This window comes from Pteronotus mesoamericanus, unplaced genomic scaffold, assembly GCF_021234165.1.
Source record: "Pteronotus mesoamericanus isolate MK-2021 breed Mesoamerican mustached bat unplaced genomic scaffold, CSHL_Meso_final contig_169, whole genome shotgun sequence".
NCBI classification, from domain to species: domain Eukaryota; kingdom Metazoa; phylum Chordata; class Mammalia; order Chiroptera; family Mormoopidae; genus Pteronotus; species Pteronotus mesoamericanus.
Genome location: NW_026555068.1, coordinates 7,517,525 through 7,531,864, shown reverse-complemented (window position 1 = coordinate 7,531,864; position 14,340 = coordinate 7,517,525). Strand labels below are relative to the sequence as shown.

At 39.6% G+C, this 14,340-nt stretch overlaps 1 protein-coding gene across 1 annotated transcript; it reads right to left on the bottom strand.

The window, feature by feature from the left end:
• Positions 1-1,724: 1,724 nt before the first annotated feature.
• LSM1 (LSM1 homolog, mRNA degradation associated) lies at positions 1,725-14,258 on the bottom strand. Its single transcript, XM_054566027.1, has 4 exons — positions 14,029-14,258; positions 10,148-10,216; positions 8,745-8,860; positions 1,725-2,220 (listed from the first exon to the last, which is right to left on the bottom strand). Exons 1-4 carry the CDS (start codon positions 14,072-14,074, stop codon positions 2,050-2,052), a joined length of 402 nt encoding a protein of 133 aa, XP_054422002.1. The 5' UTR covers positions 14,075-14,258; the 3' UTR covers positions 1,725-2,049.
• Between the last annotated feature and the right edge of the window lie 82 nt (positions 14,259-14,340).

Sequence of the window (14,340 nt, the reverse complement as noted above, 5' to 3'; positions counted from 1 at the left end):
CCTCCCACAGCAGACAGTATAAGGGCACCTGGCTATCACTGAGTATCCAGGGATAGTTGGGAGTTAGCTGTATCAGAGTCAGGGAGTGGAGCAGATACCATGGTTTAAACTTAGCTAGGAGCATGCAATGTAAGATCAAGGGCCAAGGGAAGGGAAATGGACCAGCTGGAAGAGTAAGAGATATGCTGCTGTACTCAGCTATTTTGGAATAAAGATGGCCTTGGTAGATCTTATTTGTCTTCTTTGAAAGTAGTCTCGTGGGAACCCCTATTGGAAAAAAGTATTAAAGATAAAACAAAGGTATGGACAGTGTAAGTGTATGATTTTTAGTATCTGCAAAAATCCCTGGGGGCTGGGCACAGCTAAGGCCAAGGCTTTTGCTGAGCATCCTGGAGACTGGCAGAATAGTCGTTTCATTTGTTGGGTATAATTCTCAGCTGCTTCCTGTGTAACAAAGGTCTAAAAGATCAAAACCTTGCTATGGTTGGGAAATTCTTGACTTGTTGAAATTCAGTCCCCTCCCCTCCTTTAACATAAGAATAAACTATAACTTGTTATTGTGTTTAGAGTTTTTAGAGACTGAAAAAACAAGGTAACTAGAGTGAGTCCAAATTCCTTCAAGGGGTCAGATGTTCTGAAACTGGTGTTCAGAAAAACGAGTACTGTAATCCTGCTGACTCCCTAAGAATGTCATGTAGTTTCACATGTTTTTCAGAAGTCGGTCATGTACCCTTCCACCCCCTGTGAGTAGTTAAAAACAAATTCTGGTTATTATATAGTAAGATTAAAGACAAGACATATTTGAAAAATCATTAGGTACAACTGTTTCTTCATAAATTATCTATTTTAAAACCAACTCAATGACTAGCTTGGCAGTCAAATGGTTTATAGGCATTTAGAGCTAACATCTGAGGTCATAAAATGTTAAGTATATGTGATGCTGTAAAATAATTCAGACATAGGAATTGCATATAAATCTTACAAAAAGGAAGTCTCTGCTCAACCGATTATGAAAAGGAAAAACACCTGAAATCGTACAGTTAAAAAAAAACAAAACCAACCGATCTGAGAAGAGAACCATCTTGCTCAAACCCAAGGTGCCACGGGAAGAACAAAGTCAAAACTTTAACCGGTTTCCTGAATTCTTAGTTCAGTACATTGTCCATCAAACTATACTGCACTCTCTTCAATAGCCTGTTACACTCACCATTCAATCAGCATCACACCAGAAATGTGGCATCACCGTGGGTGTCAACCAGGAGGAACCTAAATGTATCAGCTACTGAAACACCATTTTATTTGCGTTCCTTCTTGACAGTAGCATAGGAGGCTCAACTCAATCTAAAGAACTAGAAAAGCGAACTCAATGAACAGATTTAGAGAAAAAGTCACCTTACTAAAATGCTGGACCTCATGGGGACCTAGTTTTGAATAGCTGCCGGTGAAGCCAGAATAGCAAGTTTAGTAAGTAATGTGTCTCAAACTTGCGGCTTTTGTTATAACCAGTAACCATGAAACTTCACTGAGAGCCCTTCCTGAAGGCTGAAAGTGTGTTTTTCTTATCAGTAGGGAGACAGGAGGACCCACAAGATATTTAGTATGAAAACATTCCTTCGTAACTAGCAGCTTGGAAGTGACAGAATGGTTTATACCTTCGAGACCAGAAAATTAATTGTCTTTCACTGGAGGCAACCCAAACTTGGGAAATAACATGACCATTTTGAGATTCATACTTTATTTACAAGCAAATGAAGAAAGTCCCCTGTAAACTCTAACTTGGAATGAGAAGAGCAATATGGGGTAATTGCTGGCTCCATAGTGATGCATGAAGGGAGTCCATCCAGCTGTTTTTTTAAACAATAATTTTGTTATTAAAAAGGGAAAAAAAAGCCACATGATTTTTTTTCATGTTGCATATGTGAAAGATTCAAAAGAAAAATGACTTTTCAAGATTCTAGTCTCTAGTCAAATGTGTGAGGTGACCAGAATGTCACTATCATTCAAGGACAGCCCCTGCTCCCTAAGAGCAATAGCCTCTGAGCAAAAGAGTTAATACTCATCAAGAGTATCTGCTCGAGGAATGGAGAGACCTCGATCTTTAAGAGCCTGAACTTTCAGCTTCTCGGCTTCCAGCTTGGTCTGCTGTTCCACCCTCTGCTCTTCCAGGATTTCTTCAATAGACACTTGCTGAAGGGGTGTGTCACTCTCCTTTTCTAAGTCCTACAAAACAAGCAGGTTTAAAAAACTTCAACTGATGACCAAGAAGAGAAAATACTACAGATCTCAAGGCAAATGGACTCCTATGTCAGGTTTGGGTTATTTTTCATGATTGTTTTGCAGCTGAAATACCCTTCTCCTAGGAATGGGTAAGTTTTATAGGGCTATGGCTGGCCACACTACGACAGGATAAACACTCGTATGACTGTGGTAATCGGGGTCAGTAATAGTGCATTTAACAAAGCCTTAGGTTGTTTGAAATCCTACATTAGTGAAGAAGTAATTTCCTTTAAAAAATAAAAATTGGGCTATTTCTCCAACCCCAGAGAGTCCAAAAGAGAAGTTACCAAGGCCAAGATGGCTTTAGGTAAGTTTTGTAGTTTCACATTATCAAAGTCAGCCTAATTTCTGGGGGTTGTTGTTCAGCAAGAAGGTAGAGAATACTGATTCAAAGAAGCACCCTCTCCCCGCAAGGCAATAAACTGCTCCTCTGTTGCATTAATCAGGAGTCTTTAAATTGTAACACTCTTTTGTCCTTTATGACAATCAAGTCTTCTAGAGAAAACTTCAGTTAGATCAGTTAGATTACTAAGCCAGTTTGACCCCAATACAGTTCTCTGATTTTAACTAAAAAACTGTTTTGCTTACTAAAAAAATTATTTTTCCATTATTAAAAAAAAAAAAAATCCAGGCCAGGATGGAGGCTGTAGCTGGATACACTTTGCCTCCTCGCACAACCGAAAGAAGAACCCCACCACATTTGAAACCAAAAAATAACCAGAACTGCCGGAGAATCAAACTGTATAGAAGTCCAACAACCAGGGAATAAAAGAAGAAACATTCTTTCAGAGCAGTAGGAGGGGCAGAGATGGGCAGCTGGGGCAGAGGGGACGCTGGGTAGGGCGGCTGCTGGCAGACCAGGCGGGTGAGGTGGCGGCTGGCAGACTGGGTGGTCCCATGTTTGCATGTGGATAAACCAAGCAGGGGGTGACAAGCCGGGGAGTGAGACAGACCACACAACCCAGCGTTCCAGTGTAGGGAAAGGAAGCCTCAAAACCTCTGGAGGTAAAAAGCTGTGGGGGTTGTGGCGGCAGGGGAAACTCCCAGCTTCACAGTGGACAGGAGAGTCCACTGGAGAGACCCACAAGGTCCTAGAAGGCGCTCGAGCCCACCCCCCTGGGAATCAGCACCAGAAGGGCCCAATTTGCTTGTGGGTAGTTGGGGAGGGGGAAGTGACTGAAGAGCTGAGCTGGTGGCATTGTTCACTCTCGGACGCCTTCCCCACATACAGCATCACAACACAGCGACCTGGGTTGTCCCGCCCTGGTGAATACCTAAGGCTCTGTCTCTTCAAATGATTTCCAAGGTGCACCGAGACAGAAATATGGCCCAAATGAAAGAACAGATCAAAGCTCCAAAAACAGAACTAAGCAAAGAACAGGAAGCCAACCTATTAGATGCACAGTTCAAAACACTGGAAATCTGGATGCTCACTGAATTGGTTGAGTATGGTCGCAAAATGGAGGAAAAAGCGAAGGCTAAGCAAAGTGAAATAAAGAAAAATATACAGGGAACCAATGGTAAAGGGAAGGCAACCGGGACTCAAATCAACAATTGGGAGCAGAAGGAAGGGATAAACATTCAACCAGAACAGAATGAAGAGAAAAGAATTCAAAAAAAGGAGGAGAGGCTTAGGAACCTCCGGGACAACTTTAAATGTTCCAACATCCAAATCATGGGGATGCTAGAAGAGGAAGAACAAGAAATTGAAAACTTATTTGAAAAAAAATGGAGACTGTCCCCACTCTGGCGAAAGAAATAAGACTTCCAGGAGATCCAGGAAGCTCAGAGAGTCCCAAAGAAGTTGGACCCAAGGAGGCACACACCAAGGCACATCATAATTAAGTTACCCAAGATTAAAGATAATGAGAGTATCTTAAAAGCAGCAAGGGAAAAGGAGACAATTACCTACAAAGGAGTTCCCATAGGGCCATTAGCTGATTTCTCAAAAGAAACCTTCCAGGCAAGAAGGGGCTCGCAAGAAGTTTTCAAAGTCATGAAAAAGCAAGGACCTACAACCAAGATTACTCCATCCAGCAAAACTATCATTTAGAATTGAAGGGCAGATAAAGTGCTTCCCAGACAAGGTAAAGTTAAAGGAGTTTATCATCACTAAGACCTTATTATATGAAATGTTAAAGGGACTTATCTAAGAAAAAGAAGATCAAAAACTGTGAACAGTAAAACAGAGGGGAGGGGAAGAGGGAAGAATGGGGGAAAAGCTACAGGGAAAAGCAGCATAAATAGTAGGTACAAAATAGGCAAGGGGAGGTTAAGAACAGCATAGGAAGTTGAGAAGCCAAAGAGCTTCTATGTACAACCCACGGACATGAACGGGGTGGGGGTGGGATGGGGCAGTGCAGGGTGGAGGGGAATAAAGGGGGGAAAAAATGGGACAACTGTAATAGCATAATCAGTAAAATGTATACATTTAAAAAAATCCTTAATTCCAGTACAGAGGGATAACATTTTGCTGAATATCTTTTCCAATTTTTCCATGTATATACTGAGTTTAAAAAACCCCCACAATGCAAATACTAGTTTTTTTCATTTAATATGGCAAAATATGCTGAATAGTTTTATTTTTGAAGAGCTTATCAACATTTAAAAAGTATTTTACTTTTGATTTTAAGGAGAGGGAATAGGAGGGAGAAAGAGGGGGTGAGAAACATCAATTGGTTGCCTTCTGTATGCGCCTCAGGGGACCAAACCTGCAACCTGGGCACGTGTCCTGACTCAGAATGGAGTCTGTGACCTTCTGCTTTGCAGGACGATGCTAAACCAACTAAACCACACCACCTGGGGTAAACGCCTTGTAAACATTTGCCAACCAATCTTGAAATGCACAATCTTGCTATAAAAGCATCTTATTATTATCCACAGATTAAGTTCATTATCTTTAAAATGACCATACAGGTATTTTTTCTGTTTTTTAAATTTAACTCCATTTTTACAGCGAGGGGAAAGGAGGGAGAAAGAGAGAGAAACATCAATGTGCAAAAGAAACATCAATCCATTGCCTCTCGCATGCCCTCAACTGGGGACGGGGTCCGGAGCCCAGGCATATGTCCTGACAGGGAACTGAACTGGTGACCTTTTGGTTCGCCAGTCAGCACTCAGTCCACTGAGCCACACGAACAAGGGATATTCTGTTCTTGTAACTGGAAAGTCTATACAGACAAGGTCTTCTTTTTTAATTTTTGTAAAGATTTTATTTATTTATTTTCAGAGGCAGGGAGAGGGAGAGCCACATCAATGTGAGAGAGAAACACTGATTGGCTACCCCTTGTACATACCTGGCCCAGGGACCAAACCTGCAACCCAGGCCTGTGCCCTGAGCAGGAATCAAACCTGCAACGTTGCACTTTCCGGAACAACGCCCTATCAACTGAGCCACACCAGTCAGGGCATTCTTAGTTCTTATCCTCTTTTCTGACTTTCAGCAATAAATTCTGGGAAGGCATTAGCCATATACAAACTCTCCAGGTGTTCTGGCCTATCACTGGATACTAATCTTCAGATGCTGCCAAGGCCTCTGAATCCATGGACTATGAGATAGCAGATGGAGGATTCTCGCCAGAGAGGTCAGATGAAAGCCACACAAATTACAAAACCAAACCCTGTGCTGTGTCAAATGTTAACTGCATCCAGGAAAATATATGTTATCCAGTGTAATCTACCCTCACAACCTGTGAGTAGAAGCTGAAGGGAAAATCATGTTCAGTAGCTTAGTGTATTGCCTCTTCGACTTTTCAATATGTTACTCATTGAGCTATTTGGGTGGTTATGATGATACCGTTTCCCAGCAATCTGTCTTGTTACTTACGACTTTGTACATCAGGATCCTTGAGGCAGAATCCAGGGACTTCTTAAGCAATGAAATGTTTACCGAATCTAGGTGGTCTCTGGGTATGTGTTTTCCTACAGCTGGCAGTTAATTTCTCCAAACTAACTACTGATTCCTGTAACTACGTAAGCATCCCTGTTATTTCTTTAATGGTACCACTGTAAAAATTCTGCAGCATCCAAACCATAATATGTAAAAAGAGAGTACTTTTCTCCATAAAAGGAGCTACCAGGAAACAATTAATCTCCAAGAACAAACACACAAGTTTGTTTTTGTCCTCACATACACATGCACCTAACAAAGGGGTAATTTGTGCCAATGTAACTGGCAGAGGAAGCATTTCTGTGACGTTCACCACTATAAGTACGTATTCAGTAGTTCACTACTGAAGCAGAGTATGTGTAAATATTTTAACTTAAATCGTTACTCTCGATAGCAAGGTAATATGTTTCCTCTTTAAAAATTAAACTCAGGAAAGTATAAGAAAGGAAAAAATCACCCCTAATCCTACTGTCCAGAGAGGGCCCCTCTTAATACACTGGCAGACCACTTCAGTCATTTACTACGTCTCCCTCACAGCTCTGGGTGGTATAGCGCTTTATTTCAACTTTACACAGTACAAGGAGGTGACAATACCTGCTGCATAAACATACAAGAAATGATACACAGAACAAAAATTATCAACCACAAAAAATACTGAAAAAAAGGTATTCCATATATTTTATAACTGCATTTGAGCAGTACTGATTAGTCATTTCTAGCTAACTATTTCAAACCAAGGCCTCTGAACCAACCTGAACCTGTTAGAATTATCTCATTTTCTCAAATGGCTTGTTTTTAAAAATAGCTGTGGACCAAATCACTCAACTCAAAAGACTTCTGTAAACCTGATTTAAGATCTGGCTAGGTACTGGGAAACTTTACTGAAAACTTTAAAAACAACAGGAAAAGATAGAATCAAGGAAACGCCAAAGGTTTTATTTTGATTTTTCTGGCAAACCCAATAATCAGAAGCAGCAAGATCAAATCAAAGGTATTAATAAGTTACTTTTTAAGTAATGTTTCATGTAAAACATGAAATGAGGTTTATCTTAAAAAAGTTTTTTTTTAAATCTGCACCCTGAGGATATGTTTATTGATTTTGTGAGTGAGTGAGAGAGAGAGAGAGAGAAAGAAAGAAACACATATCAGTTGCCTTCTGTATGCACCCTGACCGGGGATCGAACCCACAGCATTTGGGATGATGTTCCAACCAACTAAGACATCCAGCCAGGGCAATGAGGTTTCTCTTTTTAAAATGTTGAACACTTTTAGCCCTGGCCAGGTAGCTCAGCTGGTTAGAGTGTTGTCCCAATACGTCAGGGTTGCCGGTTCAATCCACAATCAGGACACATAAAGGAATCAACCAATGAATGCATGGATAAGTGGAACAACAAATTGATGTTTCTCTCTCTCCATTCCTCTCCCTCTAAAATCGATCAATAAAAATTTAAAAAATAAATAAAATGTTGAGTACTTGTAGTAGTTTTATGTACAGGGTTAGACAAAAGTAGGTTTACAGTTGTGAGTAGGCAAAACAGTTTATTGTATTATTATTTATTAATTAAAGTACTATTTTCCATATAAACTGTAAACCTACTTTTGCCCCACCCTGAATATAAAATATTCTAATAGTTTTATATGTATATATGCACACATGTGTGTATACACACATACACACACACTCCCCGCCCCACCCGCCCGTAACAACACTTTAGAAGATTTAACTTTTCACCTGCCAACTAGTCTTCCTCTTCATTGGTTGTGAGCTAAGGATTCAAATGAAGCTGAGCTCCTTTATCAGGATGGTTCACAGAAAGACTTCTCCTATATCCATCCTTTCCCTTCCCCCCTTAAAAAACATGGATATCACACTGTACATGCCATGCATCTTTCCCTCCCAACACAGCTAATTAACTTTATTTCATGAAAAACTACTTGGAACCAATTGTTTAAATGACTGCAAAATACACAATGTATATAAATCTTTATTGAATTATTCAAGTTTTTCAATTTTCTATCAGAAATAACAGAAATAATATGTTAATGAACATATTTATAGGATGGTATTCTTTTTTTTTTTTTTTTAAATCCTCACCTGAGGGACATTTTTTCATTGTTGTTTTTAGAGAGAGAGGGAGTGAGAGAAACATTGATGTGAGAGAGAAGCATCAACTGGTTGCCTCCCATATGTGCTCAAACTGAGGACTGAGCCTGCAACCTAGGTACGTGCCCTGATTGGGAATCAAACCCACAACCTTTCGGAGCCAATGTTCCCGAACCAACTGAGCCATGCTTGCCAGGGTAGGATGGTATATTTTTAAGATATCAGGTAAAATCAATGATATTTGGCTCTAATGAAGATTTTGGATCAAATCTTCAAAATGCCAAGAGGCACTGAAACAAAGTTATTTATTCTCTGTAACTTTACAATTGTGGATTTCCTAAGCTAATTTGGTGGTTTCTTGTGAGAAGCTGGCAGAAATGTGGAAAATATATTTTTTCCCTCTTGAAAAGACAGAAAGAAACCCTAACTAGCATGATTATCAAGACCCATAGCAGCTTAACAGTTTTCACTTACTATTTCTCCTAGGAGGACCACATTTTCTCCTCTGACCACAAAAATCCCTCGAGGAATATCACCGTATTTTTTGCCCACATGAATACGCTCCACAGTCTGATGTAGCACTAAATTAGCTATAAGTGTATAGGGAAGAAACAAAGATATTTAGTTCAAATTTTGGGTAAAGGTCCACAACTCACTTATTTTGAGTAGAAAAGATTTAGCTAAACATGAGTTCAACGATTTCTAATTCAGGGAAAGACTAAAATTTCAAACAATCTATTTCATTATGACACACTACTTGAGACTTTTAATCAATTGCAAACAGAGTATTTGGGATTATGTTGCACTAATACACGAGTGATGGTGGGGAAAAAAAAAGAAAATTAATCACTTAATTGCTAATATCAATATGACTGTAAGAAAATGTGAGTGAGTGGGGCATTTGAAAGACTTTAAACTGCAGAGATTAAAAATCTTTTTTTTTAAAGAAGGAAACAGGTTTTCTGTGTTGTGTAGGTTATATGTATGTGATGATTTACCAAAGATTTAACTTTGTTTCAGAGTTTAGGATTCATTTAACCCAATACAAGTGGTCATGAATTATGATACAGCAAAAACTTATTTTTTTTTACTTTGTCAGATAACCATTCCTGGTAATCTGAGAGTAGAGTCAATATTACTTGTCCCTCAAAGTAGTTTGATAAATTTCACTTACGATTCAGAATCCTGCTTTGTTAAGAATAATTTTCTTCTTTCAATTGGTACCATTTGTCTTATTTTTTTTTCCTCATGCCCAAATCCACTGACCTAGCAGATGTCAAACAAATGTTGATATGAACTAAGAAATTTCTTAAAACAGCAGCAAATATAGATCTCTTTAGAAAAATGCAGGATGCAAAACAAAGACTGAGACTGTTGAGTCTGATGCATCCCTAAGTGTAAAATCTTGACCTTAATGTTGGGGTCCCTCACAAGCTTCAGAAAATGCCTTCTACCCAATTTTCATTGGATAGGGAGGCACTACCTTCAGTGCATGAACTGCTTTGAAAAGTAGTCTCTCCCAAGCCAATGCCAATGTACAAATGAGCAACTTTTTCAGTGGACTGAGTTTATTTGTATCTTTTGGCTCCCTCTAATGGGGAAAACTAAAAAAAAAAAAAAAAAAAAAAAAAAGGCCAAAACACTAATCATATGTTCTAGTGAAAACCCATTTTAGAAATACAAGTTTGAAAATACAAGTCTTTGACCCATCTAATCATAATTTAGGACACAATGATGTAATGACTCAAAACTGTATTCTATTATGCCGGACACATGAAAAAGTTGCAGATACATATATTACAATATAAAATAACAAAAAATACAATGGGCAGCTCTTATTATCCAGAGTACAATAGAAGTCTGTAACTAATACATACCAAATTGATCAATGCTTCTCAAAAAGCCTATAAGTGTCCTTCCATCTCGAAGCAGAACCAAGTGCTTTTCTGGAGACAGAAAAAAAAGATCTTTAAAAAATGAAAGCTATTAGCTTCAGTGAGTTTATGTGGTAACAAAAATAAAGTTGACAGTTTAAGCTCTACCACTTACTGTTCCAAGGTATTTAAGGCGGAGTACATTGGGAAATTAGCGGGAGGACTAAGGTAGTCTGGAGTTTAGATTAGAGCAGCAAATTTTCAACCGGTGTGCTGCAAGAATCTTCAAAAGATGCAATCCCTGACTATGTAGTCAAGGGCACTGACCTCTTTTCCCTTAGATTGTCAATAAAACCAAAACAAAACAAAAAACAAAACGATAACAGCCAACACAACAAGAGCTGTATGGTGTAAATGAATCAAAATTATAATCTTTTTGTCAGATCAGCAAAAAATGTATTTTTTTGGTGTGTAGCAGAATTTTCATAATTAGTTTATGTTCGCCATGAGATGAAAAAGGTTGAAAATCACTGGATTACAAGGTTAGTGGTGAAAAGAGTCTGAGTAGTGTTGTGGACTGGCTAAAGGACTGATGAGTAACCGGGAAGCCGGACCGGCTTTAGACCCTAATGTTTGACAGTTAAAGTGCCCTACCCCCGCCAGGGTCATGTTAGTTTCTATCTGCAGATTGAGAAATTTAGTCTAGATGATCGTTACAATCTTAATTCTAGGATTCCTTCCTCCCGATCTTAGAAGAAGAGCTTCTATTTCACACTTTGGAATCAGGGAAGGTTTTAAATAAAAACAATGCCCCAGACATGTAAAAGGGAGATGCTGGTAATAAGCTAGGACAAAAATTCAGTATTTATTGAGAACTATGTGCTACTCTGGGGCCTACATATACAGTACAGAATAAGACTCAGAAAATCAACAACCTTATGAATTTATATTCCTGGTGGAAGAAGGCAAACAAATCAATCTACTGTGATTAGTACAATGTAATAATAAGTAAGATAGCAAAATAGTATGATAAAAGGAGAGAAAGTAGCTACAGAAGAGTGAGTGGCTAGAGTGGTTGGCCAGGGAAAACCTCTCTGAAGAGGTGGCTGGGCTGATTCTGAAAAATGACAATAAGCCAGTCACTAGAATAGCTAATAAAGTCCATTCATTCTTTTCTTTAATGCCATGCATAAAATAGTTTCTAGATGCAGAATAGAGGAACAAGACAGTGATTCTTTCCTGAAGGGAGTTATAATTGGGCTATAATTAAGTTACCACAAGAGAGTACATTTTAATTATAGGACACTGAGAGAAACTCTAGCTGGAGGAGATATTGGAGTTGGTCCTTGAAAGGCAGGCAGATAATTTTTGGCCACGGGAAGAGTGACAGGGAGGGGGAGGGAAATCTATAATTAGGCAGAAGGCAAAAAAAGGACTATGTAACCATATGTTTGGCGAAAAGTTGAGGGTGTGAAGGGAAATGACAAGAACTGAAGTCAGAAAAGAACTTAGAGCAGGTTGAGTTTGGATTTGACTTCACAAGGAACAAGAGAACGCTGGAGGCTGAACTTGCAAAAAAGGGGGAAGAGGCTGAGGCTGTTCCCAGAGTCTGAAGCATAAAGAGACCCGAACCAAGGGAGAGACGAGAAGGGAGATGATGAAGGACTAAGATTGTGCAGTTGTAGTAGGATCTGTCACCTATTTAAGTTTGTCTATGTGGGTAGGTGTGAGAGAGTAGGGTGCTAAAGAAATGAGTTAAAGAACACGTAGGAACTTTGAGTCACCGTGTCAGGGAGGACCATTTACCAAAAGTTGGAAGTAAAGGAAGCAAGCTCAAGGTAGAAGGTTATTAGTTGTTTGTAATTCTGAAGTGCTATCAGGATACTTATGTAGAAATGTTGAAAGATGTTGGAAATGTAAGACTGGGATGCCAAAGAGGTCAGAATTAGAAAAAGCAATTTTGGATAAGGCCACAAAGAGGTGATATAATTATTGAAGTCCAGGAGATCTTTTAGAGACCTAAAGAAAGAAGCAGGTCAAAGGTGGAACCTAAGATACAGTCTGTTTTAGGGAACAGTAAGAGTTGGAGAGGTAAGAAAATTAGCAAGTGTTAAGAGAAATCAAGAACACATATTAAGAATCCAGTATGACAATGTAATAATATCACAATGCTGCAGAAAGGAGGGGAAAACTCAGAAGAGTGAAAGAGACTGATGCCTTTTAATAATGGACTTGCAGCAGTGTGTTGATAACAAAAATCAAACTGCAGGAGTAACGGACCTAGTCTATTGCAGGTGGTCAGGGAAATGACTTAAGAGGTTTGTGGGTAAGGATATGAAAAAAGGGATGGACATTTAAAAAGGGTCACAACTGGAAAAAAAAAAAAAAACGGTTGAGATGGCCAGGCAAGAATATACATGAAGAGAAGGATTCAGGGGGAGAGAGAAAGATAGAAAGTATGAGAGAAAAAGGATATTAATGGAAGAAGGTTCCAGAAGCAGTGGGAAGAAACAGTAATAAAAGACACAAATTGAAAGGGAGGAATACTTCTTACTCAAATGAGAGGATGGGTGAAAATATTAAAAAGACAAGGAAGAGAGGAGGAAAGTTGGGGGGAGCATTAAAGAGTGCATAGGAAATGGTTTCGAACTTTTCAGTAAAGGTTTGGAATCTACAAAGAAAAAAAAAAGGTTAGAAGGTTTGAGAACAAAAATTCCTTTAAATAAAATGACAGACTGTGTTAGGACCTCAAATAATTCAGATATATAATGAGACGTGAGAGCAAAAGAGCATCCTCAGACAAGTAAAACTGAAGTTTTCATTACATTACACGTAGGTTTGTACAGTGGTTATTTACATGAATTTGGTCCAATTTACACTACATTTCCCTTCAATAGCAAAATCACTAATTTGGATTTAGAAAACGATTCAGACGATAAAAAGTTTAATTATACACTCTTTAATTTGTATACATAACAACTGTAAAGACTGGTAACTTGTTCAGAACTGTGTATAAACCATTTTGTATTAACTGCAAGTTAACGAGACATCACAGGATTAAAAGAGTACAACGATTACAAAAAAATGTTACTTGAGGAATAATTCACAAATGAGAGTTTAGCAAAAGGAAAGATGGGACAACTGCTAAGTGGCTCCTCTTTTGTACAGGACTGAGCTCCTCTTCAGGACAATGACTAGGGATAAGGAAGGTCTTCTTAGTAAAAACAAGAAGAAAAAAAAAACCCAACTGTCTAACAGAAGAAAAGAAGAAGTTTCCAGTGACTTTGCCTTCCTAGAAAAATCAATACCTTGACTGGCTATGGTCTCTACTACCATGACCTGAAAGTGCTAAAGATCCTCACGGTAAAATAATACTGCAAATGGCTACAGAGCATAATGCCTATGCTTACTGACAATTAAATCCAAATGCTGTTGTCTTAATATTTTCATTTCTTGATGAATCCTTTCTCTAGGTGTTCGCATCCATCCACCAGTAACAACCTGGCACTTCGAAATAACACAGAGGAAGACAGTAGACTGGGCGAAGGGTAAATTCCGTGTTTGGGCCTCAGCTGCTGCGTCCCTCGCAAGCAGGACTGAATTCTACAGCTTGTGGCTCATCAGCCCGTGAACTGGTGGAGACTGCAGGACAGACGTAGTGGAGGTAGTAGGCTAGAAGGCGGGCACGAGAAAGGTAGCCATGTCCCCATGGCTCCTCTATCCCGTGAAGGATGTCAACGCCAAACACCCAGAACTGTGCTAAAAACATCTTGGCCGCCCTCCGCCCCGCCACACACACACTCATTCAACGCGTTCCCTCGAAAGAGGAAGCCGTCCGGAAGGAGGGTCTCACCCCAGACCTCACCCGAAGATGTGCAACTCACTGTCGATGTCCTCGATGAGGCTGGCGGTGCCGGGCATGTAGTTCATTTTGAGCTAAGATAAAGCTGCAATGTATAGCGGCGAAAGGCCAGTGTGTCCAACACCTTCTTCTTCCTACCGTAGTCACCGCCTTGGCGGGACTGGGACGATAACAAGTAACGGGACCAACACTTCAGCCCCGGCTTTCAGTCGCCGGGGCACGCCGGAACCTCCTCTATATTATGCCCACCCACTTCCGGTATCACGTGCCCGTCCTCAGGAAGAGGCGGGGCCCTCATGCAGTCTTGGGACACCCTTTCTCCATTCCTGAAGAG